This window comes from Astyanax mexicanus, chromosome 13 (genome assembly GCF_023375975.1).
Source record: "Astyanax mexicanus isolate ESR-SI-001 chromosome 13, AstMex3_surface, whole genome shotgun sequence".
Lineage (NCBI taxonomy): Eukaryota > Metazoa > Chordata > Actinopteri > Characiformes > Acestrorhamphidae > Astyanax > Astyanax mexicanus.
The window spans coordinates 43,029,980-43,044,408 of record NC_064420.1 but is presented as its reverse complement, the minus strand read 5'-3'; the positions used below and the strand labels follow the sequence as shown (position 1 = coordinate 43,044,408).

The following is a 14,429-nucleotide window of genomic DNA, read 5'->3' as shown; positions in this document are numbered from 1 at the left end:
TTAGTGGCATTTAAATAGTCTTAAAGTTGCACTAATATTATTTATCACAATAATTTCTAAAGGCCTGCAAAGATTTATAATTGGGTACATTTACACCCACAGTAAGTAGGTAAGGGGGCGCTGTTCTCTCGGCGACCGGCAGCTGATGTCTGTGCAGAGTCTTGTCTCGTGTTTTATGTATTGTTTTGTTTTTTAAATGGTCTTGTTTGTTTTATAAACACGCCTAGCGTAATCTGACTGGGCTGCACACGATGGAGTTCTTTTATCTAGTATTTGTGGCAGCTTTTATTAATCTATTTCTCTGCAATCATGCTCAACCCCAAACAAACAGACTGAAGTACACGAGGGAGTTTCTTATTGGATTACAATGGGCTAAAGTTACGGTGGATACTCATCTGGACACCTCAGCCTCTGAAAAAACATCTCCTTCAACTGTGAGGAACCAGACGGACATTCACGCTGCCCTTAAGGATCTTCAGGATCAGAGATCACACCGTGGGCCTTCTAGGCCGATTAGGAAGCGGGGAAGGAAGGGCGGCGTGCGCCAACGCGTGAAAACATTACAGCGGAAAAAACGCTTGCCCTTACCCACTGTAATTTTTGCGAATGTTCAGTCGTTAAGGAATAAGTTGGATGAATTGCAAGCTAACGTTAGTCATCTCTCCGAGTACAAGAATGCATGTCTGATGGCATTCACAGAGACCTGGCTCACCTCTTCCGACTCGGATGCATCCTTGGATATAAATGGATTTGGAGCTCCTGTACGAATGGATCGGGACAGTGAGGTAACAGGGAAGGCGCGGGGAGGTGGAGTATGTTTGTACGTGAACCGCAGATGGTGTAGTAACATTACAGTACGGGAGCGGCTTTGTTCACCTGATATTGAACTGCTTTCTGTGTCGTTAAGACCCCTATATCTGCCTAGGGAATTCCCACAGATATTTGTTAGCGTTGTTTATATACATCCTCAAGCTAATGTCCAGATTGCAACTGAAAATATGGCCAGAGTTCTTCACAGACTACAGTCAATATCTCCTGACGCTCCAAATATAATCTTAGGGGATTTTAATCACTGTAGTCTAAAGAAGACAATGAGTAGCTTCTATCAGTATGTAACCTGTTGTACCCGTCAAAACAAAATCTTGGACCTCTGTTATGGATCTATCAAAGACGCTTTTAAATCGATTGCTTATCCACCGTTGGGGTCTTCTGACCATAACACAGTATATCTTCTCCCTAAGTACAAATCTGTGCTGAGGAGGGTGAAGATGCAAAAAAGGTGTGTTCAGGTCTGGACTGAGGACAGTATTTTAACCTTGCAAGGATGTTTCGATTGTACAGATTGGACTGCCTTTCAGGAGTCTACGGACTGCATTAATGAACTCACTGATGTGGTTTGTGATTATGTTACCTTCTGTACGAACTGTATAATCCCTACTAAGGAAGTAAGGGTATTCCCTAATAATAAGCCATGGATTTCTCGTGACTCAAAGGTTCTTTTAAATAGGAAGAAAGAGGCATTCAGAGAAGGAAGGATAGATGAAGTAAGGGAATTAAAAAATGCAGTAAGATCACAAATGAAGAAAGATAAGTTGAGATATAAGAGTAAGATTGAGGGGGAGCTCTCTGGTAACAATTTGAAGACAGCCTGGCAGGGGATGAAAAAAATCATTGGACAAAATGAGACAAAAGTGAGGGCATTGACACTGGAAGGTTTTAATTCTGATATTGGTCTAGCAGATGCACTGAATGATTTTTATACACGATTTGACACCAATGATTTTATTTCTGAGATAAGTACTGCAATGGAAAGGACAAGGTCCAGCAAGGCAGTGGGCCTTAATGTGGCACATGTCAGAAAAGTTTTCCAGCAAGTAAATGTTAGGAAAAGCCCTGGCCCAGACAAGGTGTGTGGAAGGTTGCTAAAAACATGTGCAGACCAATTGTGTGGTATATTTCATTACATTTTTTCGCAGTCTTTGCGCTTGCAAAAGGTCCCAGATACCTGGAAACACTCTATAATCGTCCCATTAGCAAAAATTAACACTCCAAAAGTACTTAATGATTTTAGACCAATTGCATTGACCTCTTTAATCATGAAATGTTTTGAAAAGCTGGTTAAGAATGAAATTTTGGCACAGGTCGAGGATAAGTTAGATCCCCTACAGTTTGCATACAGGGCTGGTAGAGGTGTAGAAGATGCCTCCTTAACACTACTTAACCTTCTGTATAAACACCTTGAGGTACCTGGATCTCATGCAAGACTTTTATTTATTGACTTCTCTTCAGCTTTTAATACAATTCAGCCTCATATCTTAGCACGGAAATTAACGTCCTTTTTTAATTTGGATCAAAATATTGTTGGCTGGATATTAGATTTCTTAACCTGTAGGTCACAATGTGTAAAGGTCAATGATGTTTTTTCAAAACGGCTGCGTTCTTCAACAGGTTCTCCTCAAGGATGCTGTCTGTCTCCTCTCCTCTATATTATGTACACCAATGAGTGTCAGAGTAAATATGAGAATAGACACATTTTAAAGTTTGCGGATGACACAGTAATCGTAAGTCTTTTAGGGAGCCAGGAGAATGATCATGGGGCTATTGTTCAGGACTTTGTGACATGGTGTGAACAGTCTAACTTACACCTGAATGTAAAGAAAACAAAGGACATGGCTATTGATTTTAGAAAAGCCCAACATAGCCCCAAGAAAACCTTAATTAAAGGCTGCGAAATTGAATTGGTAGGAAGCTATAAATATCTTGGTATGTTTATAGATGACAAATTGTGTTTTGATAGAAATGCAGATTTTATTGTTAAGAAGGTTCAACAGCGTTTGTTTTTCCTAAGGAAAATGAATTCTTTTAATGTATGTACTTATATGATGACACTTTTTTACCGGAGTTTTATTGAATCTATCTTAACCTTCTGTATTGTGGCCTGGTATGGCAATCTGAGCATGATGAATAGAAATAGACTAAATAGCTTGGTTAAGATAGCCGGTAAAATTACTGGAGCACAACAGATTCAGCTCTGTGAGCTCTATCAAAAGCAGACTCTGAGGAAAGCTGAAGCTATATTGTCCTGTCCAGACCATCCCCTGCTAGTGGAGTTTGAAATGCTTCCGTCTGGCAGGAGGTTTAGAGCACAGGCTGGCAGGACTAAACGAAGTAGGGTCTTCTTTACTTCCACAGCCATTAGCCTGTTGAACTCAAAAACTACTTTTCTGTACAATGACATGTTTGATTTGACTTGATTCTATTTTATTCATTAATCCTGGGGGTTGGGGTACAGTACAGTTTCATGTGGGATTGTGCAATTATTTTGTGTTCATGTTGTATGTGTAAATGTTGTGTGTATTGCTCAGTTGTTTATGCTGCAAACCAAATTTCCCCTGTGAGGGACAATAAACCGAACTAACTAACTAACTAACTAACTAACATTTATATTGGTGTTTCATAAGGGTCACAAATTACAATACTTATGACAGTAATAAACAATGTTAAATGGTTAAGTAATATCTCAACTAAATAATAACTGACACTAGTTAAGATATTATTAAACATTAGTAAAATTTTTATGCTTAAGAATGTTGTAAATAGTAATGAATTGAGACTTTAGTTGCACATTTTATAATGATTAATAATGTAACTAGTATCAATTAATAACAAGTTAAGACATTCTGTTTTAAGTTGTTCTGTCTTACATAAGGAATGCATTATTTTATTCATTTTCTAGAGTAACTTGCTTTTTTGGCAGTCAGATGCTGCCACCTAGTGGCTATTTTGTTAACAGGCACTGCATAAATTGTAGCCTAGCCCCGCTTCCTGTATTGTCTTTGCAGTAAAGGCCATGTTTTTTTAGTCTGCAGTGTTTCTCTCTGGGAGTCCATCTAAATCGCTTGAGTTGTGGACAATATTTGTCTTTTTACTAGTGAGGGGACAATCCACTTTTTTCAGCTCTGATCCGATTCCGATATGAAACTGATATAAAACTGTCGATACAGATAAAACTACCGACAAAAGGGCTCTTTTAGTTTATTATTAGTACTATGATTAACATTATATAATGAGGCTGAAACAGAACACCCAGCCCTTTGAAGAGCATACGCAAGTGCAATTATTATAAATAATTTCCAGAGTAATTTATTTGACGCACTCTATATAAACACAATAGTTTTCTTACAAATTAAATATTTGAATTTTTATTAAATATATATATATATTTTTAAGGTAAATGTTAAATATGTTAAATATTAAGTACAGGGCTCTAGACCAATTTTTTGCACTGGTTGCACAGGTTACACTTTTGGATTAGCTAACGGCTAACTGGCGATGCTAATGGTGTTTTCGAGCTGAATTAATCACTGTTTTTTTTTTTTTTAATAGCAGATTGATTTCTTAGTGCGGGGGTTCAGGATAAACTGTGGAATTGGAATCCGGATCAGTGATGCGTTTCGTGTTATGGCGGGTTTATTGTCCAACTCAAGCTGTGGACTGGAATGTGGATCGGTAAGTGTATCGGCCGCGCTCGCCCGATATACGATACGTTAAATTAAGTCAATATCGGCCCCGATACCGATACTGTATCGGATCGGTCCCATCTTTACTTTTTACCCTATCTTTACCAATAACTACTGTATGTATGTTGCTGAATCTTCAATTGAACTTGAGAAAACTACACCTTGTGGATTAATTTGAAGACCAAGCGTTAGCTAGCTGTCTAGTCCTGCAAACTCTTCAGAGCGCGGTGCGAGGGCAGCATATAAGTACTATTAATTAATGTACCCTTAATGTAAAGTATTACCGGTATATAATAGAGAATGTTGTGTACTTCAGGCAAAGCAGCATTTAAAAATATTTAAATTTGTATTTCTTGCTCCCTATAGCTTCTATATATGTTCATGCTGCTCCTCACCTGCAGGCAGATGGCCAGGTTGACTCTGGAGCCAAAAGCTGTGCTGACGGCTCGTGGGGACAGGCCCAGGTCTTTGAACAGTTTGGAGAAGGACTGTGTGAGGGACTGGCGCGGTCTCTCCTCCGCCACCACCACACAGCTCCGCACACACGACAGGTTCAGCCCCCGCGCCTGAGAACACAACACACACACCCCTCAGTACCAAAGAATACAGCGCACTAACATAGCATAACCCACTCAGGATCTAACAGAGAAAGGTGTGTGTGTGTGTCCAGCACTCCCACCTTCAGGGCCTCAGTCTGTGTGCCCAGACCCTTGGTGCAGAGCTCCATGACAGAATAGGAGCAGAAGGTGTCTCTGATCTTGTACTGACTGAGCGTGCTCAGCCACAGGGGCAGAGAGCTCTCCAGCTCCATTGGAGGAATCAGGATGGACTGGTGACCTGAGTACACACTGCACACACACATCAGCATTAGGGAGAGAGGGAGACAGGAGGGAAGGAGACTATATAAGTATATGCTGTATTCCATTGACCCAAAAAGTACTATCCAGTATAATTAAGACATAAAAAAGAAGGCAAATTCATTGTACTTTGCAATTTGGAGAATCGGGATCACAAAGATGACAATCCAAATACAGATTAATAAAAAATCTGGATCAGAATAAAGAAATCCTATTTTTTCTAGTAAAGAAATCCAAATTTTAACATAAAATCATGCTACAATTTGCTTAATCTAAAAGAAAATTTAGCATAATTATTTTGTTTCATGGCATACAGTATCTACCAATGGTAGATTATATTTGATTTTATAATTATATTTGCACTGTTAAGATCATGAATCACTAATGTCTGAAGAAATCTAGTTTCTTCATAAAAAAAACATTTATTATCGCAATACATATCAGGATAGCAAAATAACACAATGCCAGTTTTTTTCAATATTGTGCAGCCCTAATTTTAAATGACTGTTGATTTATCTCCCTAGTCTCGTTTAATTCTGTGAATGAATGATCATATTTTAATGTCTGCATTTTATACTATTTTATTCTCAGATGATCCTAATTGTTCCCTTCTTAACTAATAAATTAAATGTTATTTTTCCTGAATTAATAATAATCCTTGTTTTCTGTAAATAATCAGCTACATTAAAATATTAATCATCCTCAATGTATTTCTGAGTAAAAGTTAAGCTTAAGGTGACAAATTCTATTATCTGTAAATATACTGAACTGAATTTGTAGAGCATTACTGTTTAAAAAACCAAACCCACATATGAATTAAACACCTCAGACACTTCTTCTTAGTTTCTAATCTGTGTGTTGATCTATTTATAGTATTATCTCTACATGTGTCTTTACCTAGAAAGGCACCATAGCACGAAGCCCATGCCGCAGTATGGGTCGAGACAGATGGCCACCTGTCTGGAGGAGTAGAGCTCACACTGCAGCTTTATAGAGCGACACAGAGCACTCACTGCTGCATGGGAGATCTGAGAGGAAGAAAAAATACAGATACAGATCAGAACCTGCACAACAATGTCTGATTAATACAGAAACCCAATATATCAATGAAGAATTACATTATATATATAATTGCATTTAATACAGAATCTGATTAATGTAAAATGTGTTTCTGTAGCTTTAAACTGCTTCAAAATCGATTACTGCTTTACAACAGAATTCCTAACTGTTACTGATTTTAAAGTCAATCTGTTTTTTGGTATAAAAATGTTAAGAATTTTTGTTTGCAACTAATTATTCAGTGGGGTCTGAACAAGACACAGAGCACCTCCTCCTTACCTTAACTCCCGTCAGCATGCCTGTAGTGGACACACTGAAATCCAGGTAGGCCAGCATCTCTGCTGTGGGGGGCTTATAGATCTGAGGCGGCCGCTTTCTTGGAAGATCATCTACATGTACACAATAACACACAATCAATTTTCATGATTACTTAATGATCATGATTACTACAATATTTTTTCAAAAACAATATTACTGTCTATATGTCAAAACACTGAAATAATTTAAATTAGGGGCTTCCCTCATCATATCATACGCAATAATATTACCAAAATAAACCACAATAAAAGAAAATGCATATCGTCAAAAAGTGATATTCTTGAAAGCATTTTTTTTCCAAATATTTTGTATTTATTTTAATATTTCCTGTATTCATTTTTAATTGTTTACAGTTTAAATAAATGCATTTAAATACTCTACACTTTTTATTATTACATTACTCAATTTTTTTAATAGCTTTTTTTATTTTGTTAGACTACTATTATTTCATTGATAAATTACTGTTTATGAAATAGACAAACATTTTTAGATTTCTTTTGGTTTTAAAATTCTACTGAAGCATAATTAATGTTTAACTAGTACACATATAACAGTATTAAAAAAAACTATTTAGCTTAAAACTTAGAGATTTTGTATAAAATGATAATAATGTAACAAAATAAATCAAATAAAATATTTAGTGCAGGCATATACACTGCAAACAAACAGTTTTGCAAAAATACCCTTAAAGCTTCACAGTAAATAGCAAAACAAATACAAAACAGCCTGCTTTCAAGACAGAATACCACTCATTAGGATACAGATTTTTTAAATTATTTTTTATGTCATAAATTATAACAATATTAATGTGTACAGACCTTTAGTGTATAGTATTCATTTTGTAATGAATTACACTTAAATGTGTACATTTTATACGCTACCGATTATCACCAAAATAAAATTTGAAGCTATTTGCAGATAAATTACATTTTATTTTATTCAGTATTAATCTCCTAGTTCAGTCCCTCACAGATTATGTGATACCTGAACACAGTGAGTGTTTTAATGTGACATTATCAGACTGGGGGGACTGTAAAAGCCCTGTAAAAATACCTGTGTCTATGATAGTCGGCCATGTCTTCACATTCACACTCGCTGCTGCTTCTTTGGATCTCAGAGTCTTCATGAGGGCTTGCGTGGTAAGGATGCAGGCTGCTTTACTCACCTAAAACACACACACGGATGCAAAAAATATATATTTTAATGTCATTATAAATGATACTTATATGATTGTTATAAAACATGCTAATATTATTAAACCATTTACATTAAATTAAATTAAATTATTTTTTTATTTTTATTTAATATTCAAGAAAGTGCCTAGAAATGTATTGATTTGAAGTGCATTTTTCATTTAAACTCACGTCTATGATCATGCGCACTGTGGGCAGTGTGGCGGTGAGGTTCTGTGGGTGGGGGGGCCGAACCGTGACAGGTATACATCCGGCATACAGACAGCCATAGAAAGAGGCAATAAGATCTATACCTGTGGAGGAAGAGGAGTCAGATTCAGAGCACAGTTTCACTAAGCCGGACTGTGTGTTAGATCAGCGTGTGTGTGTGTGTGTGTGTGTGTGTATGGAGGAGAGCAGTCATTACCAGGAGGATAGAGGAGCACCACATTGTCTCCAGTGTTGATGCCTCCTCTCTCCAGCAGAGCTGCTGTGATCTTCTCAGCTCTCTTGTGCAGCTGCAAGCATGTGGCTGTGCTCACTGCAACCCCCTGCAGGACATGATGCTCAAATTACATCTGCTGCTGATATTCTAAGTGAAATTTTACCCAAAAGAGCCTATAGTGATGTACTAGTGCATCTTAGAAAATCTGAATATAATTTAAAAGTTAATCATTTCAGTAATTCAGTTTAAAATGATCTATTTTAAGCGTTTATTTCTTTTATTGTTGATGATTATGGCTTACAGCCAATTAAAAACTCAAAAATCAGTCTTTCAGAAAATTTGAATATTATATAAGACCAATTGGTACTTTTGGCAGTGTGGGCAGTGTGCCAGAGTCCTGCTGGAAAATGAAATCTGCATCTCCATAAAAGTTGTCAGCCAGCCAGCCAGCAGAGGGAAGCCTGTAGTGCTGTAAGATTTAGTTGGAAAACAAAACTGCACTGACTTTAGACTTGATAATAAAACACAGTGGATCAACACCAGCAGATGACATGTCTCTCCAAACCATCACTGATTGGTGAAAACTTCACACTAGACCTCAAGCAGTTTGGACTGTGTGTCTCTCCACTCTTTCTTCAGACTCTTTTCCCTTGATTTACAAATGGAATGTAAAATTTACTGATGATCAGTGATGGTTTGGAGAGTCATGTCTGTCATCTGCTGGTGTTGATCCACTGTGTTTATTATCAAGTCTAAAGTCAGTGCAGTTTTGTTTTCCCACAAAATCTTACAGCACTTCATGCTTCCCTCTGCTACTGACAACTTTTATAGAGATGCGGATTTCATTTTCCAGCAGGACTTTGAACACTGTTTTTTTATTGACTGTCAGTCATTATCACATTACATTGTTCACATATATAGCAGTGAACAGTATTTTGTCCAGTCATAAAGACAGTCATGACCAGTGCTTCAATAACTGTGACTCCATAAACACAGTATAGTCTGCAGGAGGTGAAGAAAAATGTATATATTTTCCAAACTATGATAAATTAAAATTTGTTGTCTTTAAAAGGCATAATTGCTTTGTTATGCTTTTCTATTATCATCATTATGTCGTTGGCATTTTAATGGTTTTAATTGACAATAATATTGTTTATCGCAATAATTTTTTAAGACGATATATCGTCCACAGAAATCGGTATTGTGAACTGTTTTGGCCTAAATACATTTTTATAATCTATCATGCTTACCTTGGCGTTCAGTAGCATGTAGAGAACATGATCCGGGTCACTCTGTGCTCTCCACTGCAGCGCCTCCGACAGAAACTGATGCTGCAAAAAAAAACAACAAAAAAAAAACCACAAGAGTCTCAATCATCCAGTACTAATAATTTAACTGTCTACCATTAATCTCTACAAGCTACAAACATCTACAACCCCTCACCACTCCAACACACGAGAAGCAAACATCTCCACCCATCACCCACTGCACCAGTAACACCATCAGGAAGCGTGGGAGAACACCAAACATTAAAAAAATACACAGAAAAGAACTCAAGAACTCAATAACTCAGGACTCCAGACAGGAATCTTTGGGGAGGACAGAGTGTGTGTGTGTGTGTGTGTGTGCTGGTCTTTGTGTGACAGGACTACACACCTGACACACACACACACGCTGAAGCAGGAAGAGGCTCATGCAGAGAGTGGACACTGCATTCTGCACCATGCAGACTAAAGGTGTATTTATAACATTAAGACAATAGTGTGTACAGTTGCTCCTCCCAAAACACTGCTCTGATTCTTTCTTTAGGTTTATCTCCATAACATTAATACCACCTCTATCTTTCTGGTGGTGAGCAACTATTTTTAAGGGGGTGGGTCGTTCTCTGCACTGTAGTGATGCTGGTATTGTGTGGTATATGAGGACAAATAACAAGCTTTGCTGGACATTTGCCCTCCTGAACTAGAGTTGTGCACCAAGGCTTTAGTTCCTAATCAGACGTCACGGGGCGATTTTGACTGGATACTTCTGGTTGGTTAACTATTTTTTTAGTTCAGCAGTGGCAATGAGGTGTTTAAAAACTCCAGCAGCACTGCTGTTTCTGATTCACTTAAAGCTGGGAAGGTTTTTTTTTTTATCTTCTTCTTTCTTTTGTCATTCTGGAGAAATATGATTTTTGTTTTGATGGCATACAAAATTAACCTGGACAAACCTTTTAATTCTATGTTTTTCTTTATTTATATAATTTATTTCCTACATTATAGATTGGAATATGGAATTATGTAGTAAACAGTAAAAAGGTGTTTGTTCTCCAAAATCCATTGATCTAACCCTGATGAACTGAGATGGTGATTTGAGGTGATTTAATTGGGATGAGCTGGAGCTTCACAGCGTGAAGGAAAAGCAGCAACTATTGTTCAGCACCTCCAGGAACTCCTTTAAGACACTAAAAAAACTATTTCAGGTGACTCTCCTTCATGAAGACATGGGATTAAAATACCAACAGTGTGCAGATCTGTCCTCAAAGAAAACTGTAGTACTTAGAAGAATCTAAAGTATAAAACATTTTCTGTTTTTATTTAACACTTTTTGTTCACAGAAATATTTATTCAACATTAAATTTACAATGTGAAAATTCATAGAAAGAAAGAAAACACATTAAAAGAAAAGATGTATGTCCAAATTTTGGACTGGTACTGTATATGTAGGCATATATACTTTTCACCCCAATTCGGCAAGCCAATCACCCTACCCCTGTTTACCTGAACTCTCCCTATCAATAGGGCTATAATTGGCTAGGAGTTTCATGCTGTACACTAGAGGTAGACCATATGGCCCTAAAATGATATCACGATATTTCATGGTATTTTTGTGATAACGATACTCCTGCCAATATGACAAAACTATTAATAAAACAATTAAACAGTTGTGAAGCTGCTTACTGCTACTAGTAGTAGTGCACACATACACACACTAATAAACACACAAGCAGTAGAGCAGGGCAGCTAGCAGTCAGGCTTACCATAGTCATGGGCCACATAGCGAGCTACAGGCCCACGTCACCAGAGAGTGAAAGACAAACAGAGAGGAACACACTCTTAAAGCCTCTGCTACTCCACCAAACCCAAACAGTGAGTGAGATACAGTTATTCACTGCTGCCTAAATGCTACAGCAGCCTGTTATTAGCTTAACACAGATAAATAAGGATAAAGAAGCTAAAGATGAAGCTGCAAAGTTAGTATTTAGCAGTTTCAAAACACAAGGCAAGACTAAATACACTGTAGATGCCTTTGCACATGTGATGTATATACAAATAATAACCATTTCTATTATGGACCATTCAGCCAGGCCTCATTACAGATAGATACTTTATTGACCCCAAATGAAATTTTTATAGCCAGTAGAAATAAAGCACAGTAATTATATATATATATATATATATATATATATATATATATATATATATATATATATATATATATATATATATATATATATATATAAATAAAAAGTTATTTAAAAAGTTATTATTGTATTTAGCAAGTTAATACACACACTCTATGAGGAAGAGAACGAGTCAAGCCTTTAGATCTTTATAACACACACCTTTCTGGACAAGTCCTGATCCTCAATAGTGCCCAGCTCCCTGCCTGCAGCCTGGGCAATCCTCTTCCCTGCAATCAGATTTCCCACCATGATGGAAGCTGGACCTACTCCCACTGAACAGACAGAGGTTTTGTGTTAATAACAAAGGAAACGTTGCCAGAAAAGATTTGTAAGAACAGCAAAACAAAATAATAAAGATAATAATACTAACAAAATAAGTTTAAATTACAGTTACTGTTACGCCAAAGTGACTTTTTTTTTTTTTTACACTGACTTCCATTAACAAACTTTTTTGCATGACAATGACTTACGATAACATGACAAACTTGTCTTACTTTTATTTCTGACATTATGGCTTATATTAACTCTCTATGACATGGTGTTGCCCTGAGGCAACAAACCACTTTTTTAAATAATACATGGTCCCTTAATTTGTTCAATGTGTAAAAAAATATATTTGAAAGCCTATTTAAAGCCTATTTAAAACAATATAACCCACAATCTTGTGGGCTAATTGTTTTCTTAACAAATATATATCATGTTTTAAAGGGTTGATTTACTTAATAAAACACTAGCATTAGAATAAATAAAAACAAAAACAGGTACCTGGTTGTTTCTGCCGGGGTTTGGGAAGATTGGTCACACAGGTGTGAGGGCACAGGAGGATATTGCAGGGGTGCAGGGAGCCCTCCAGGAAGCGCTGTTTAGTCTCACAGATATGGATGCCTCCCAGCGGGGTCTTGGGTAATGTATTGGCTGGAACTAATGCTAAACAGTACAGGCCCACCTGATGGATTCCATCTATGGCCTGGAGAAGTGGAAAAATCTAGTATTAACACACATATCAGACTATCAATGCAGCTGGAAACACTAGAAAACATTAGAATGGTCGTCTGAAAGTTGTAAGCAGAGATTGTGCTAGATTGTGGAGGTGACCTGAAGGACTCGGCTCATCCACTGGAAGCTGTCCTCCTCACTGGCATCAGGCCTCTGCTCCGCCACCATCACGATTCGCTCGTCATAGAACACAGTGACCGAGAACACTGCAATCCTGAAACACACACACACACTCCCTCCTGTCAGAGTTGGTTTAACACTGTTTCAGTCCATTATTAAGTTTTTTTTTTCTCAGTATTTAGTGGTTTGTGCAGGAGCAGCAGCAGCAGCAGCAGTGTGCTCACCTCCCTCTGTAGACGGTCTTGATTGGCTCCACAGCCAAAGCTGTAGCAACCAGGTCATCTGCGTTATGCCTGCGCCCGCTAACCGACAGCAGACCCTCCGTCTTTCCCACCACGAACACCAGACTGCCCTGAGAGTAGCCAAAAACACAGCCGTCAAAACAACAGACAAGGGGGGAGACATACATGTATTTAACTACATTTTTTCTAATATTTGACCCATTTCTCTCCAATTTACTCGGCCAATTACCCAACCCACTCATTAGGACTTCCCATATCACTAGTAATGCCTTAACACACCTGGAGGGTGAAGACTAACACACGCCTCCTCCGATACATGTGAAGTCAGACTCCGCCACTTTTTCGAACTGCTGCTGATGCAGCATTGCCAAGTAGCATTACAGTGTATTTTGAAGAAAGCGCAGCGACTCTGTACTAATACATCAGCTCACAGATGACTTGTGCTGATCATCATCACCCTTTGGTGTGATGTGGGGAGAGAGCGCCATCAACCCACCCAGAGAGAGCAAGGCCAATTGTGCTCTCTCAGGGCTCTGGTAGCTGATGGCATGGACAGGTAGCTACATGAACAGGATTCAAACCGGCAATCTCCTGATCATAGTGGCAGTGCTTAGCTTGCTGGACCCCTCAGAGCCCTTGTACTTGCATTTAGATGTGTATTATTTATATTTAAACCAATATAAGCTTTAATAATAATAATAATAATCTACTTTTAGAGTGTAAAAAAGTATTTTATTAAAAGATGGTAATATAAAATTGAAGGATGAGGTTATTACCGGGCCCACAAATCCCAGCAGGCCGGTCCGGGTGAACGGGATCTCTCCTATAGGAGTTCCTCCAGAGTTCACAGGAATCACCTGCAGACAGAAACACTCAGTCAGATCCACACAGATCAGGAATAAGGGAATAATAATGTTTTATAATTATACAATGCATGTTAACTCAAACACTGAAGCAGTCAGTTCAGTGTGACATACCTCGAACGTGTTTTTGGTGACTCCCGGTAAGCCGTAGTACATGGTTCCTCCAGCCCGAGAGTTCAGCACAATCTCCCCAATCTCATCCGTTTTACACAGCATAGGAGGCCCATCTGGCTTTACTATACACATCAGAGCTGCAATACACAGAGGAAACTCAGTGCAGCTGTCCCAGCCAAGCGTTCACAAACAGCAAGACTGAAAACACATTCATTTATTCAGCACTGACCTGCAGTACATAATAAGAAAAGACTTGCACTAAACAACCATAATCG

The 14,429-nt window shown here is 38.0% G+C and overlaps 1 protein-coding gene across 2 annotated transcripts in view; it reads right to left on the bottom strand.

Moving 5' to 3' along the window:
- The window catches only part of dip2ba (disco-interacting protein 2 homolog Ba), a 99,854-nt gene that overhangs the window by 6,262 nt on the left and 79,163 nt on the right, over positions 1-14,429 (bottom strand). Inside the window, exons 19-33 of one of the 2 annotated variants that reach the window (XM_049463021.1) lie at positions 14,155-14,291; positions 13,954-14,034; positions 13,160-13,287; positions 12,915-13,029; positions 12,585-12,786; positions 11,979-12,091; positions 11,394-11,417; positions 9,622-9,702; positions 8,354-8,477; positions 8,119-8,240; positions 7,808-7,919; positions 6,716-6,825; positions 6,275-6,405; positions 5,200-5,368; positions 4,916-5,086 (exon numbers count right to left, since the gene is read on the bottom strand). In XM_049463021.1, coding sequence (XP_049318978.1) covers positions 4,916-5,086; positions 5,200-5,368; positions 6,275-6,405; positions 6,716-6,825; positions 7,808-7,919; positions 8,119-8,240; positions 8,354-8,477; positions 9,622-9,702; positions 11,394-11,417; positions 11,979-12,091; positions 12,585-12,786; positions 12,915-13,029; positions 13,160-13,287; positions 13,954-14,034; positions 14,155-14,291 — 1,820 coding nt within the window. The remainder of the gene's footprint in view (positions 1-4,915; positions 5,087-5,199; positions 5,369-6,274; positions 6,406-6,715; positions 6,826-7,807; positions 7,920-8,118; positions 8,241-8,353; positions 8,478-9,621; positions 9,703-11,393; positions 11,418-11,978; positions 12,092-12,584; positions 12,787-12,914; positions 13,030-13,159; positions 13,288-13,953; positions 14,035-14,154; positions 14,292-14,429) is intronic. The other variant, XM_049463022.1, reaches the window with a different exon arrangement.